Here is a 13,912-nt window from a genome sequence, read left to right as displayed (position 1 = left end):
CTAAATGGTCTCTTCACGCAAGAAATGTCTCAACCCACGGTCCGTCCCCCCGATGAGCGTGAGTGATTCGGAGGGATATGACTGGAACCTAGGGGGCATGCATCCTGGTCTGCTTCGGCAGGAAAACTTTGAGTATAAGGTAGGTTTCCGCGGGAGAATATGACTAGTCCGTACCCCGTCCGTGGTTGGAAGTGGGGTTGTTCTGGAATAAGATTCTCTTGTTAAAGTTATGTGTTTGGTGCTCGTTGTCACTCACCTTTGTCTATCTCGGTAGATATCGCCGAAGAAGTGTTTTGTTTGAAAGATTAACAAGACAATCTTTGGGTAACCTGAAAGAGGTAGGTCTCTCTCGGTAAAACAATTGTTTTAGCGGAAGTGAAGTAGAGGTAACCTTGAAACTCTGTTTTATACCTGGGGGCATGCAAACCTTTTGGAGTGCAAGCAAAGAGCGGTTATTTATCTGTTTTTTGGGTTAATCGTTTCCTAACTTGCATAAAGAAAGGATGCGGGGCATAGCTTTGGTAAGGCGCAAGCTCCATAAAAAATGGAATCTTACATGAGACATTCTTATCATATGACTGGATAATCGAGCAGTTTTAGCACATAGTTCATGCTCGTTAAAAAATAAACATAAGACCGAGCAGTGTTTTTCCGCGTTTAAGCTCGTTAAAAAATGAACTACCCTCTGGTAAATAACCACAGTGAATGTAACATTATCAGCCATTAAAGCCTTGGTCGTGTTTGCACCGTCACCTCCACTTTTCATTTGGCCGATCATTCACCTCCATAATGATTGTTTACCCATTTTGAGGAACAGCTGCGAAGAGTGATTTCACTAGCCATCCTTGTGACACTGCCGTGATTGGAAAATTCCAACCCTTACCTGGAATCAGCTGCTAACCCGTTTTATCACTCGTTCCTCAAAAGACGAGTCTTCTTTAAGCTCTTTTCATCTGACTCGTAAAATATGAAAAGATTGCCAAGTTTTGGCCTTCCAGCTCGTTAAAGCGACCGGAAGTGCTATCCCTCCTCTAGATTTTAATCTTTTTGGACCTGAGGGATTATTGCACAAAAAGATCGAGCGCTTGTATTGTTCAGCTCATTAAAACTATCGAAAACTCATCCCTTCTGTATTGTTTTATACTTTTTCGGACTTAAGGGATTAGATGACGAAAAAGGAACTTTGGAGTTATCTTTACGTACCTTTTCAGACTCTCTAAAAATGAAAAGGAGCGAGTTATCTTTGTCGTTAGACTCGTTAAAAAGCATTAATAGCGACAAACTTGTCTTTAGACGAGAACGAGTTTCACTATCGCTAGGCTCGTTAAAACATAGCGATGGGTTTGCCCGAAGGGCAAATTATAGAACAAGCATATGTTATCCTCCTCAAGCTTGACAAAAATAAAGAGGTACTGGTCAGAAATGACTGGGGAAAAATTGGGAAGAAACTCAAGGAACTTTTATTGGTAGCAAGTCACTCTTGAACATGACACTTCCGCTCCGTGCCTGAGTCGGGTTGGGTTGTTTCATTCACCGGTCACATCACCATGGTCTCGCCAATACCATCCATCTTTGGGGTAAATGCTACCAATCCATCACACAAGTGTCACCGATATGTTCAAGAGAAGTCATCCAGAGAAGTCAACCGTGTCCCATCCACTACCATACATTATCATTCATCCTTTCATGACCGCCACCCTGAACCATATATCATCAGATCGTTTTCACCTCCATCAAAATCATTTGCTCCGTTCTGTGTCACTGATGTGGGATACATTAAGGCCCTCCTTTGACGGATCGCTTCTTGTCGACATCATCTCATTATCCAAGAAGTTGATCTAGGAACACCCCCTTCAGTACTTTGAAGCTTGCATGCCTCAATGGCAAGTTTCTCACTTCCGGCGACAGGTATACATCAATGACCTTCGACCGAAAGATTTTGCGTGGTGTTCGACGCCAAGTCCTTTATTCACACCACGTGAATTGTACTGTAGTACCTTGAGGGTCATTATCATTATCGGTGATTCCTCTCGCGCTTGTTAACAGTTTAGATCATTGACTGGTAATCAAGCGATGTCCTTCCATGTTCGACTTCAGAACATTTCTCACATGGATCGACTTGTACTTAGAGTGAAGATCGAATGAGATTGAAGACCCCGGATCTAGTTTCATCCATCCGGGCTGCAATATATATTCAGGAAAAATAAAAACATTGACATGTACAACATTGCAACAGATAATCATCCTACCAAAAGGATGATGATTTCGTCAAAATCATCAGTCTACCATCAGACGATTGTCTGTTCTATGTACAGAAAAATGAATTTATAAAGCTGAGCATGGGAATGCCCGCCTCAGCCAGATCATGAAAGCAGTATGAAAAATAATGTATTGTATTGTATCTTATTACAGGTCTCCTCCCAGCATTGGAAGAACTTCGGATCCTCCTAATAAAGCATTTCACCCGATAAACGGCCTCATACTTTAGGGGGCAACTGTTATAGACATTTTTGTGCCTTACAACATTGAGCATGAAATGTCCATAATCCAAGGGATCCAAAGTCCCTAAATAAGTTGTTCCTGCCCCTAAAGGAACAAGGTCAACCAAAGACAGCTTCTCCCAGAAGTTCTCCACCAAAAAACACTCAGAAACAGTCAATTCAGGATCAATTCAGAGGCTCCACTAGCTGTCTGCGCTGAAATGCAGAGATTACACTGGCTAGGTGCACTGCAACGCAGGTAGAAGCACTACCAGGGTGCGCTGAGCGGGAAGTGACAAATGGCAAGCTCATTCAACGAGGTGGAAAGACCCTGGAAGCTTCCAGAATCTTCCTCAATGACACTTGCCTCAATGAATTCGACTAGTGATGAGTAAGAGGTTCTCAACCTCCAAGTGGAAGCAAGAACTGACAGAGAGAAGCCAAAAGTCAAAAAATAAGCTGACTCATCCTCTCTGGTTACATCTATATATGGATCTCTCACCCAGAGGTTCAGGAGGCTGGAATTTGGTATTTTGCAGAGAATTGCTGTTGGTTTGAGATTGAGATTAGTACATTGGGTGATTTATGCTTTGTTGGAGGAGAGGAAGGGATTCCTTTACTGGGAGGTAGATGCTGGATCGGGACTCATTTGGTTGTATCTCCTCTTGAACCTTGTTATCATATCAATAAAGCTACTTGAGTTTCTCCTATATGCTTGTATTTCAATGATGTTTTGTTATATTTGCATATTTAGTTTATATCTGATCCTAAACTAGTTATGAATGTGAATATATGTCTTTTGTGTAGTTTTTCTCTCTTGTGATCTTGCAGGAATTGGGTGAAGCTGGATCAGTGAAAGAGCAGGAAGCGGGAAGCGAACAAAAGAGAGAGTGTTTGGATCGACAAACTAGCAGAAGACATCGGTTAGTTACATCCTTCTTACTCTATTTACATCTCATAAAGAAGAATACTCATATAGTTTTCCTTGTTTGTTGCTAAGGCACTATCACCTCTTAGAGTGGGATAGGGGCATTCCGAATTGGATACTTTTCCCAACAACACTTGGACTCTATATATCAAGTAGGTCTTGTCACTTGTGTCATACAAGAGTTGTTTATTTATGTGATGTAAAAGGAGGTTGCCCCCTCGAAGAGGCTTATTTTGAATCTGTTGATCTATTTATTCTTCTATTTTGTGATCTGGTTACATAATAGAATAGATATAGAAGTTCATTTGGTTGATCATAAGATGAGGCCATATTTAAGTTTTCATGCATCACTCCCTCACTTTCACCTTTCTCTACTCTCTCATATATCTATCTACTTCATTCATCTAGAATTTCCCTTCCCCTGCCCCATAGATATCATTTCAAGGGAGCATAAAGCAACAATCACATTATTCACTAAAAAAAAGAGGTATATGCTTCAAAACTAGTAGGAGTAAAAACATGAGGCCTTGGACCACCCTATTGATTGTTGTTCCCTAGGCCATAAAATAAGAATGCATTTGGTATGTTACTGAACTTAAGTACTACTTTCTTCCATCAATGAACCCTATTCCAAAGATGCAAATAAATTATTCTCCCTTCCTACAATAACAACACAAAATCAACAAGGGCTCACGAAATTAATATCCACTTCATATGCATCCTCTTTATGATCCCAAATGACTCTAGGTTGATGGGTAGGGGGGGCTTACTATAACATTTCAAATAACTAAGGAGCTAAATAAATGAAGTTTGAAAGTGGAAAAGAACCAAAAAAAGGTGCAAGGGAACTAAGTCATTTATTTTTTCTTATTCCTCAATTACTTGGGTGAGTAAAGGAACTAACAAGCTTGATATATTATAATGCATATGGGCACTCAAAGTCCTTCTTTTTCATGTGGGTCATCTTCTTGTCATCATTCCTTTCCCTCTTAGCAATCTTTAGAGTAGCTTGTAAACTCACCCCTCGATCTTGTAAGCGAGTGGGGCAAGGTTCGAACCTAACATTAGTAAGTCATAATTCCTTGAATAATGGTGCCTTGTTGAAAATAGCAACAAGAAATGATCAAAATAGAATCCAGAATATTCCAATTTTATTTGTCCTTGAATTAAAATTCGAATTTAGTCTTACCAGCTACTTGGAAATAATTAATTAATTCATTATGGATTAATTAGTTGGATAAATTCAAGTTAGAAGTCTTTGTGAAGTCATGTAACAGTTATCCCTTGAATTAAGGAGATTATCACTTAATTAAGGAGATAAGATTGAGTTATATTTGAGTTGTAATTAGTTAACTCAGTTTACCAAGTTAAGTCCAGTTAAATTAGTTACAAACTGTTTGAGGAACTAATTGTGAGTTATCAGTTAGTTGATGCATGCATGCACTCAACTAGGTACTCTAGATAACTGAAGATTCCCTCATTAGTAACTCATGCATGTCTATTCTGAGAAAGACCCAATTGAGCTAAATGTCAAGGACAATGTACTATCAGTTACATGTTTTCTCCTATAAAGAAAATCATGCATGCGGTCAAGTAAAGGTTCCTTGAGGATTGCACAGTTCTAGTAGGGTGTGAGATCGGTGTGAGAGATCAGTTTTCCACTTAGTAATAGGAGGATCACCCAGGAGAAACTGCGCAAGGAAATAAGAGCTTGGAGGGCAGAGGAGAAGGCTTGTGGGAAGCTTTTTTTTCCTGTGAGCGTCCAGGAGGATTATACTGAGAGCTGGCTAGCTGTGAGAGCCAAGGCTTTATATAATTCTGATGTATTTCCACCTTGTATGATAATACAGATAGTGGGTTTTTTAGCTGAGGCTTTCCCCTGGGTATTTTTTGTGTTTCATGTTCATTGATTCTTCTTCTCATGGTTATATGTGTTCAGCTCTGATTCAGCTAGATCTTTAAGCTTCCGCAAAGAAAATTGATAGTAGAAGTAGATTATAGTATTTTGCTTTAGTTATATTGCATTATCGGGTTAATCTATAGTGATATTTTCTACATGATCTTAGAGGTAGATTTGTAGAGAATTTGCGGAATTTCTACATGGTATTGGAGCCTAATTTATCGGAGCTGTGAACAGTATACAGAGAAGAGAATTTGAAGTTTTGAAGTTCGAGGTTGCAGGTGCAAATCGAATTCATATCATACTTCAAGGTTTGGCCAATGGCAAGTAAAGGGAAAGGGAAGGCTTCCCATTCCAAATCGAATTATTCTCATGGAGGGAAAAAGGGTGACATGTCTAAAGTGAGATGCTTTACTTGTCACGAGATGGGACATTATGCAACTAATTGCCCATTGAAGAAGTCTAAGAAGGGATCCTCAGAAGGATTGGAAGGTGAGGTTTTAGCCTCTCAGTTTGAAATGGACTTTACCCTCATTGCATGCATGGTGTCATCGATGATGGGTTGTGGTTGGTATCTTCACAGTGGAGCCTCATTTCACATGACCGGCGATAAAAGTTTATTCAGTACCTTGGAGGAGAAAAACCTCAAGATGCGCATAGAGATGGGTGACGACGGAAAGTATATTGTTTCAAGAGTGGGCACAGTTGCTTTTCAGAGGGAGCATGGAGCTCCTATCGCCTTGATAGATGTGAAGTATGTGCCTGGACTGAAGAAGAACTTGGTATCGGTCGCGATATTGGAAGACCGTGGCTATGATGTGTTTTTTAGTAAGGGAAAGGTTTTCCTTAGACGCATCACTATGAGACAGGTGAAACAGATCGGTTCACAAGTTAAGAACCTGTATGCTCTTGAGGTTCAAGATGCATGCAAAGCCTTTAGGAGCAAGGAAAATGTTAGAGACTTGGTGGTTGAGAGGGAAAGTAAATTACCTCTCAACATGCAGCCCCAGAAGAAGTCTCAGACAATTGTGGAGGAGCCACAATTAGAGAAGTGGGAAGAGGGATCACATGCAGCCATACCTCAAGATGTGACGTGGGGCGATGTGAAGTGATAGTCCCAAGAAGGTTGAAATTGGGCAGGGTCCATTGAGAGGGTTTATCTCATGGATCGTACCTTGCTATGAGAGCCCAAAGTACATAATAGTGGGAGGAAACAGTGGGATTGATGTAGTCAGAGATCAAAGTGACAGAGGCTAGAGAAGTCAGATTTTGAAGAGTGCAGAGAAGTTTTGACAACAACGTAGAAAGGCAAAGTCAGCAGAAGCGCAAAGTTTTAGTTGACAAAGGCAATAGCAGTCAGAGACTTTGATGACATATGCATCATACTGATTCAAGTTGGATGTTCTTTTGTTTCTGAAGTTGATGGAGCAACAACACTAGAGAGAAGTGTTGCATGCATAACATTCCAAAGGTTCATGATCGAGATTGAGTTGAATTCTTTTCTTGTTGAGAGGGAGTGTTGAAAATAGCAACAAGAAATGAGAAAAATAGAATCCTGAATATTCCAATTTTAATTTGTCCTTGAATAAAAATTGCGAATTAAAATTAGAATTTAGTCTTACCAGCTACTTGGGAATAATTAATTAATTCATTATGGATTAACTAGTTGGAGAAATTCAAGTTAGAAGTCTTTGTGAAGTCACGCAACAGTTATCCCTTAAATTCAGGAGATAAGATTGAGTTATATTTTAGTTGTAATTAGTTAACTCAGTTTACTGAGTTAAGTCCAGTTAAATTAGTTCCAAATTGTTTGAGGAACTAATTGTGAGTTATCAGTCAGTTGATGCATGCATGCGCTCAACTAGTGTACTCTAGATAACTAAAGATTCCCTCATCAGTAACTCATGCATGTCTATTCTGAGAAAGACCCAGTTGAGCTAAATGTCAAGGACAATGTACTATTAGTTGCATGTTTTCTCCTATAAAGAAAACTCATGCATGCAGTCAAGGAAAGGTTCCTTGAGGATTGCGCAGTTCTGACAAGGTGTGAGATCAGTGTGAGAGATCAGTTTTCCATTTGGTAACAGGAGGATCACCCAGGAGAAACTGCACAAGGAAATAAGAGCTTGGAGGGCAGAGGAGAAGGCTTGTGAGAAGCTTTGTTTGCCTATGAGCATCTAGGAGGATTGTACTGAGAGCTGACTAGCTGTGAGAGCTAAGGCTTTGTATAATTCTGATGTATTTCCACCTTGTATGATAATACAGAGAGTGGAGTTTTTAGCTGAGGCTTTCCCCTGAGTATTTTCTGTGTTTCATGTGCATTGATTCTTCTTCTTATGGTTATATGTGTTCAACTCTAATTCAGCTAAATCTTTAAGCTTCCACAAAGCAAATTGATAGTAGAAGTAGATTATAGTATTTTGCTTTAGTTATATTGCATTATCGGGTTAATCTACAGACAAATTTTCTACATGATATTAGAGGTAGATTTGTAGAGAATTTGCAGAATTTCTACATGCCTCCCCACTCTCCTTTTTCCCACTTCCTCTCCCACATAATCAATCCAACATTTGCTTCCTCTCCTTTTAGTCAAGTTGCCTTTTGCTTCCTCTCCCATCTAGTCAAGCCATATTTCAATTCCTCTATTATATAATGTATCCAACTTTCATGTCCTCTCTTAAAGAACACGATGATGAAAAAAATATTTATTTATAAAACCGAGAATAATTTTTCACTTGATGTAGATTATTTATTTCTCACCAAATTGAGGTATTTATTACTCAAAAACTAAGGAGAGGAGGGCATGAAACAAACAAAACATCATTCAATTCAAGAACATCAATTGAAGGCATCTGGAAAATGATGGAGCCCACTCTCTTCATAGGACAAGTGGCATCATCACCCAACTCTAGTCGCATTCCTCCCTCTTGTTCTTGAAACTTGCTAAAGATATTCCTATCATAAGTCGGACATTTTGAATCACCATTGTCTATATACCATCCAACATTGGACATAATGTTGGTTGAATTACAAGAGACCATGGAGAAGGCAGTCTCATACTTGGACTCTATCTTGTCCAATCTAGCTATAGTCTCTAAACTCCTTGCAATACGTTTTTTCCATTCCTTGGCCTTCTCTTTCTTCTTCTCTGGAAATTGGCTAGCATAATGTCATTTCTAACAAAACTTGAAACATTTCATGTGACTAACCACCTTCTTACCTTGGGTTTGAATATTCATCTTTCTTACCCTTTCTAGTTCCTCCTTCTAGACTATTTTGAATACCTATTTCACACTTAGATTAACAACATGCAAGACACACACATAAAGTAACATGCAAGACATACACATATGGGTCTTATTTTTGACACACACATAATCATTAAAAGGGAACACTTTTGGAAGTTATTCTTAATGAAGGATACCATTTCCGTGTAGGATACTTTCAAACATGTAAGCAAGAATTGAGGTAGCATGAAGGTGCCAAAATTTGAGGCTCTTTTAGGGAGAAGTTACACAACTATCATTAGCACACAAAGAGGACATTTCATTGGCAAAGTTATCTTCCTATCTTTTAGCACAGTATGTGAGTGTCTCAGTGTGGGAGTTAGAAACCTATTTCTGATAGGTATGAGAGAGATTTAGTGAGAGTGTTACACCTATTCCTATCAATAGTTAAGATGGTTTATTGAGTGAGCCAACACACTAGTAGTGAGGGTTCATTCATTGATGGGTTACACTCCTAATTTTGGCACAGACATGGGGATTAGATTTATGAAGGAGTTACATCCCATTCTAGGCATGTTTGAGGGATTTGATATAAAGGAGAAAGAATCTATATAACAATGTATCACTAAGAAGGGATCTGCAATGGCACCGTGCGCTAGGGTTTACAACGCCGCCGCACACGCAGAGGAGGGAACTCCCCAAAATCCGCAGGTAGCTGGGTTCCCTTGCAATCAACTGTGCGGCACATGGATGATTCACCTGGTAGTGAAAAACCCCTGCCTCCGTTTGGCTAGATGGGTGCAAAGTACCCAGAACAGGGATCTCGCAGCAGATCCAAAACACGAATGCAAGGGCGTAATGGAACATGAGAACGGCAAAGCGTCTGGACCTGGTACACGCAGATCGTACGACATCTCTATTGGGTGCTCTGGATCTGCCGGACTACACATTGGATCTGCTAAGGCAGCACCCGGAAAATGGCTGTTTGGAGGCGGCCAGTTCTCTTACACAGTGGGATGAGATATAAACCCTGGATATGCCATTCTTCCGCCAGATCTGGCTTACAAACCAGTGAACCAGGAACTGGATAGGGTAGATCCATCTGGATTCAAAGAAGAACAGCTAGATCCAACAAAACGAGGTTTCCTCAGGACCGATCTACTCCGCAAGGACGCAGGCCCGATCCAGATTTTCATCAAATCGATTGGGGGCAAACACTTTTGCATGCAGCTCAGTAAAGGAATGAGCATCCATGTGTTAAAAAAAGAGATCCAGGGTCACCTTGGAACCCCAGCACAATATCAAAACCTCATATATTCAGGTTACAGTCTGCAGGACAACCAAACACTACAGCACTACGGCATTGCCAAGGATTCAACCATTATTCTTAATCTCCGACTGCGAGGTGGAAGCACAGGAACCAGCTCTAAAAATGCAAGCTCCTTTCGGGATGCAGTGAAAGGGAAGGAAAAAATGAAAAATAAAGCAGCTCAACCAACAGAGCTACTAGGACCCTACATTGAAACCAGAATCACCAACGCTAATAGTCTCCATGCCAGAGGTAACCAGTCTACACTCTGATTTATCTAAAAGTGCAGTTATTTGTAGATTTAATGGTTTCTGGCCAAAATCAGATGCCGTGCACCAGTGGATCTATACTACATGGACTACAAATTGTGAAATTTACCTATGCCCCAAAGGGTACTTCATAGTTAGATTCAACACGGAACAAGAACGAGACAGCATTATCAAATAGGGGCCTTGGTTCTAGGGCAGTGCTGGCCTCTTTCTCACCCCCTGGTTTTCTGAGTTTGATGCCAACACAATGAAAGTCTCTACGATGCCTGTGTGGGTAAGGCTACATGGCCTTCCTCTACACTTTTGGCATCAAAAAGTATTAGCTGCTATTGGGAATACCCTGGGGAAATACCTAAAAATGGATGAGGACAGAGCTATCAGGGGAATATTCACATTTGCCAGAATATGTGTAGAAGTGGATTTGAGTCAGGGACTACCAGACCACATCACACTGAATTTCAATAATTCACAATGGATACAACAACTTGACTATGAGAACACAGCGTTCCGGTGCAGGGGATGCATGCAAACAGGGCACCTCCAATATGATTGCCCATCTGCTCGAAAGGACCCCAGGAGAACCAAGAAACAGCAGAAAAAGCCTAAAGGCTGGCAGCACACCGACCCATTGGAAGAAGAAGACATAAATGAGGAGCCTACAGAGACCCAGACAGAACCTGATTATCAAATGAGACAGACATATACACAGGGAGAGAATGCCCCAACTACTCAATTGGGGCCACACTTTACAAATCTGCAACAAGAGTCACAAATGGAAATAAGCGGCATCAAACGAACCCATGGATCAAAGGGCTTAGAATCTGACAAAGGACTTTCTGTTATGTTAATTGGAAACACCAGGGGAACAAATGTACGTTTATACACATGCCACTATGAACTCTCTGCAGACTTGTGAAACATTCGTGTTCTTATCGACCCCCACTATGCATGCCATCCCTTTCTCCACTCTGTAACTGCTACTCCCCCGACTCACGTTGAGTGTTACATGGATTTCGCTATAAACATTGTACTCTTTAAACACACGAGACTCGTCAGTCCACATAAATACATTTACGCCTCTTCCACCTCTGCTTCCAGTCATGATTGAGTACTTCAGAGCTGATTCACGATGCGGAGCTACTATACCATGAGTAACCGGTGTAAATGTGACATGCAGGTATTGCGGCTTGACATAGTGGGAGGTCAAGCACACCAATATTGCACCATGTAAACGCAAATCCACTGATTTATGGACAGGAAGCAATGAGGCAATATCATGCATCCGAAGATTAAACATCTCAGCGAACCGCAGCATATCTCCTTCACCGAACATCTGCACAAATTCCATAATTTATTTTCAGTAGATTGAAAGCAGCGATTATTCAATTCTAATAACTTTCCTGGTTTGAGGAAAATTAAACACCCACCTTGTAATTATCCGCTTTTCCACTAAAGATGGCACTCGATGGCACTTGGTGAGTAGGCGACCCCTGCACACATTTCCCAAATACGATTCGTATCATTCAACGACAAAAGTATAATGTATTGGTTTTAATTTGCACAAATTATAACAGTTGTTCTCGCATGAATAAATATTGGATGAAATGAAGAACATAGACTCACGAAAAATTCGCCAATATCTTCCCAGAAAACCATATTGTCTGTTGAAATGTGGACACAATTCAATCGTTCCCGCTGATTCAATCCTTGTATCCTCTGCAGCTCCTAACATTCCTCCGCTTTAATCTCTTCCAGTGATTCAAGTCTTTCGATATTCAGTGTTTGCAGGTTAAAACACCTATTTATGTTTAGGAATTTAAGATTTACTAGATTTGAAAGGCTTGTTAATGTTTTCAATCCACGGCAGTTTTGCAGGTTTAGGCTTACTAGTGCTGATGGCAAGGCATTGACGCGCATTAGATAAATATTTCCTGAAAGATCAATAGTTTCGAGCCTGGGGGTAACACAATCAGGAATGGATATCTGGGATAAGAATGTGTTAGTCAAAATGAGATCTCTTAAAAAACGCATGCCAACTCTGAAATTTATGTTTTGAGCATCCAAGTTCCCCTGAGCCTGAAAGCTAAAGTCATCTATGCGACCACCATCTATAGCTAAAATTTTGATATTTGGAGCTGCAATTCCTTCCGGTGAGATTTGCTGTAGACCGGAGCAGTGAATCAGAAACAGTTCTGTTAAGCCCTTCAAATTGGCTATAGTGAGTGGTATTTCTTTTAATGCTGGGCTCCCTATTGTTATTTGTTCTAACTTGTCAAGCATTCCCAAGTTGTCAGGTAATTGTAATAAACCGGTGTCTAGTAAATTAAGATATCTTAAATGCCTTTGATATGGAATTCTCTCTGGCAAGCATACCAATTTAGCGCAGCCTTTGAAGTCAACATACTCAAGCGTGGAGATTTCTCCCAAAATATGGAATGGGATTGATAGCTCGGAACAGTATTGCAATGCTAAATATTGAAGCTGCAATAACTTGGGGAAGGTATTGGGCAATTCAGTCAGTTCATAGCAGCCAGAAAGATCTAAATGTCTTAGGTTTGGAAGTTGGGAAAAATCGATTGGAAGTGATCGCAGGAATCCAAGATTATTCAGCACTAGCTTTGTCAAAGTAATCATGCCATTAACCACGCTTTCTAGAAAGCCATGAAAAGAAGATTCAGTGGTCCCAGACCGCGGAATTAATGAACTCTGCCCTGAAGATTCTGTTGTCCCAGACTGGGGAATTAGTGAACTCTGCCCTGAAGATTCTGTTCGCTTCACCTTAGTGGAGCTATTTGGCTGGCGTCCCGTCAAAGTATGTGGTGGCGGGGAAAGCAGACCCGATTCATTTAAGTTCCGATGCTGCAAACCACTATTTGGCTGGCGTCCCGTCAAAGTATGTGGTCGCGGGGAAAGCAGATATTCATATAAGTTCCGATGCTGCAAACCACATATAATTTATTAATTTCATTTAAGGTGAAACAAAGTGAACGACAAAATGTTCACCAAGATCTGCGTACCCTGACTCTACGGGAACCGTAAATTTCCAAAACTCTTAATTTTAGCAGAGACGTTGAGGGCAAAGAGCGCAAGGATGAGGGCAAAGAGCACAAGCGAAGCCATACCAACTCTCCCAACATATTCAGCTGCCAGATATCCAACATATTTTCAAAACCTGCATGTTCAGCTACAAAAAGACGCAGACCTTCCGCTTTAATATTCCGTAGAGTAAACCATTTATCGCAACCTTTCCAGGACCTGATCCCCCGTATCTGTAAGCTTCCTGTGGTCTGACAACGATATTCAAGACAGGGAAAATGTAACTGTTATTTGTTTTTTTATACAAATTAAAATAATTTTTTATATATAGTTAAAATATTTAAAAGTTTTCGTTTTATTTTAAAAATAATTTAACTATTTTTAAAAATAAGTACTATCATAATCAAAATCAGCAAATATACAATCAAATAATATTTTCATGATAAAAACATGACGAAAGACACATACCTGCCCTTGCAAAATACGCACATCATTTGAGGAGATAAGGCGTAGTGGGTTAAGCGTTGGAAACCTGCGACACTGTTCTCGGGCAATATGTCTTGCGAATTGCTTGACTTGATCGTGCATTGTAATCGATAGGCGAATATAATCGTATCCAATCTTCTCAAAAAACTGTTATTGCAAATATAAGAATCAGAATCCCAGAAAACTGTTAGTGTGACTGCGCAAAAAGAACTTAATTCTTACCAGAGGTTTCTGTTTTCTGACATCAGCATTGTTCACCAACACGCCAGTAATCGTC

The 13,912-nt window shown here is 40.3% G+C and overlaps 2 protein-coding genes and 1 long non-coding RNA gene across 3 annotated transcripts in view; all 3 read right to left on the bottom strand.

Annotated features, from left to right (window-relative positions):
- The window catches only part of LOC149243729 (uncharacterized), a 61,771-nt gene that overhangs the window by 32,258 nt on the left and 15,601 nt on the right, over nucleotides 1-13,912 (bottom strand). The gene's annotated exons all lie outside the window — the stretch shown is intronic.
- On the bottom strand, nucleotides 10,949-13,013 carry LOC149243732 (uncharacterized). The gene is made up of 3 exons (XM_089367853.1): nucleotides 11,737-13,013; nucleotides 11,541-11,603; nucleotides 10,949-11,446 (listed from the first exon to the last, which is right to left on the bottom strand). The coding sequence occupies exons 1-3, from the start codon at nucleotides 11,767-11,769 to the stop codon at nucleotides 10,991-10,993; spliced, it is 552 nt and encodes a 183-aa protein (XP_089223979.1). The 5' UTR covers nucleotides 11,770-13,013; the 3' UTR covers nucleotides 10,949-10,990.
- Nucleotides 13,048-13,802, bottom strand: LOC149243731 (uncharacterized). Its single transcript, XM_089367852.1, has 2 exons — nucleotides 13,618-13,802; nucleotides 13,048-13,400 (listed from the first exon to the last, which is right to left on the bottom strand). The coding sequence occupies exons 1-2, from the start codon at nucleotides 13,735-13,737 to the stop codon at nucleotides 13,113-13,115; spliced, it is 408 nt and encodes a 135-aa protein (XP_089223978.1). The 5' UTR covers nucleotides 13,738-13,802; the 3' UTR covers nucleotides 13,048-13,112.

Source organism: Pinus tabuliformis, chromosome 8 (genome assembly GCF_031772625.1).
Source record: "Pinus tabuliformis cultivar Carrire ecotype Pingquan chromosome 8, CPIR1, whole genome shotgun sequence".
Taxonomy (NCBI): Eukaryota; Viridiplantae; Streptophyta; class Pinopsida; order Pinales; family Pinaceae; genus Pinus; species Pinus tabuliformis.
The sequence above is the reverse complement of the archived record's forward strand: the minus strand, read 5'-3'. Positions and strand labels throughout refer to the sequence as shown.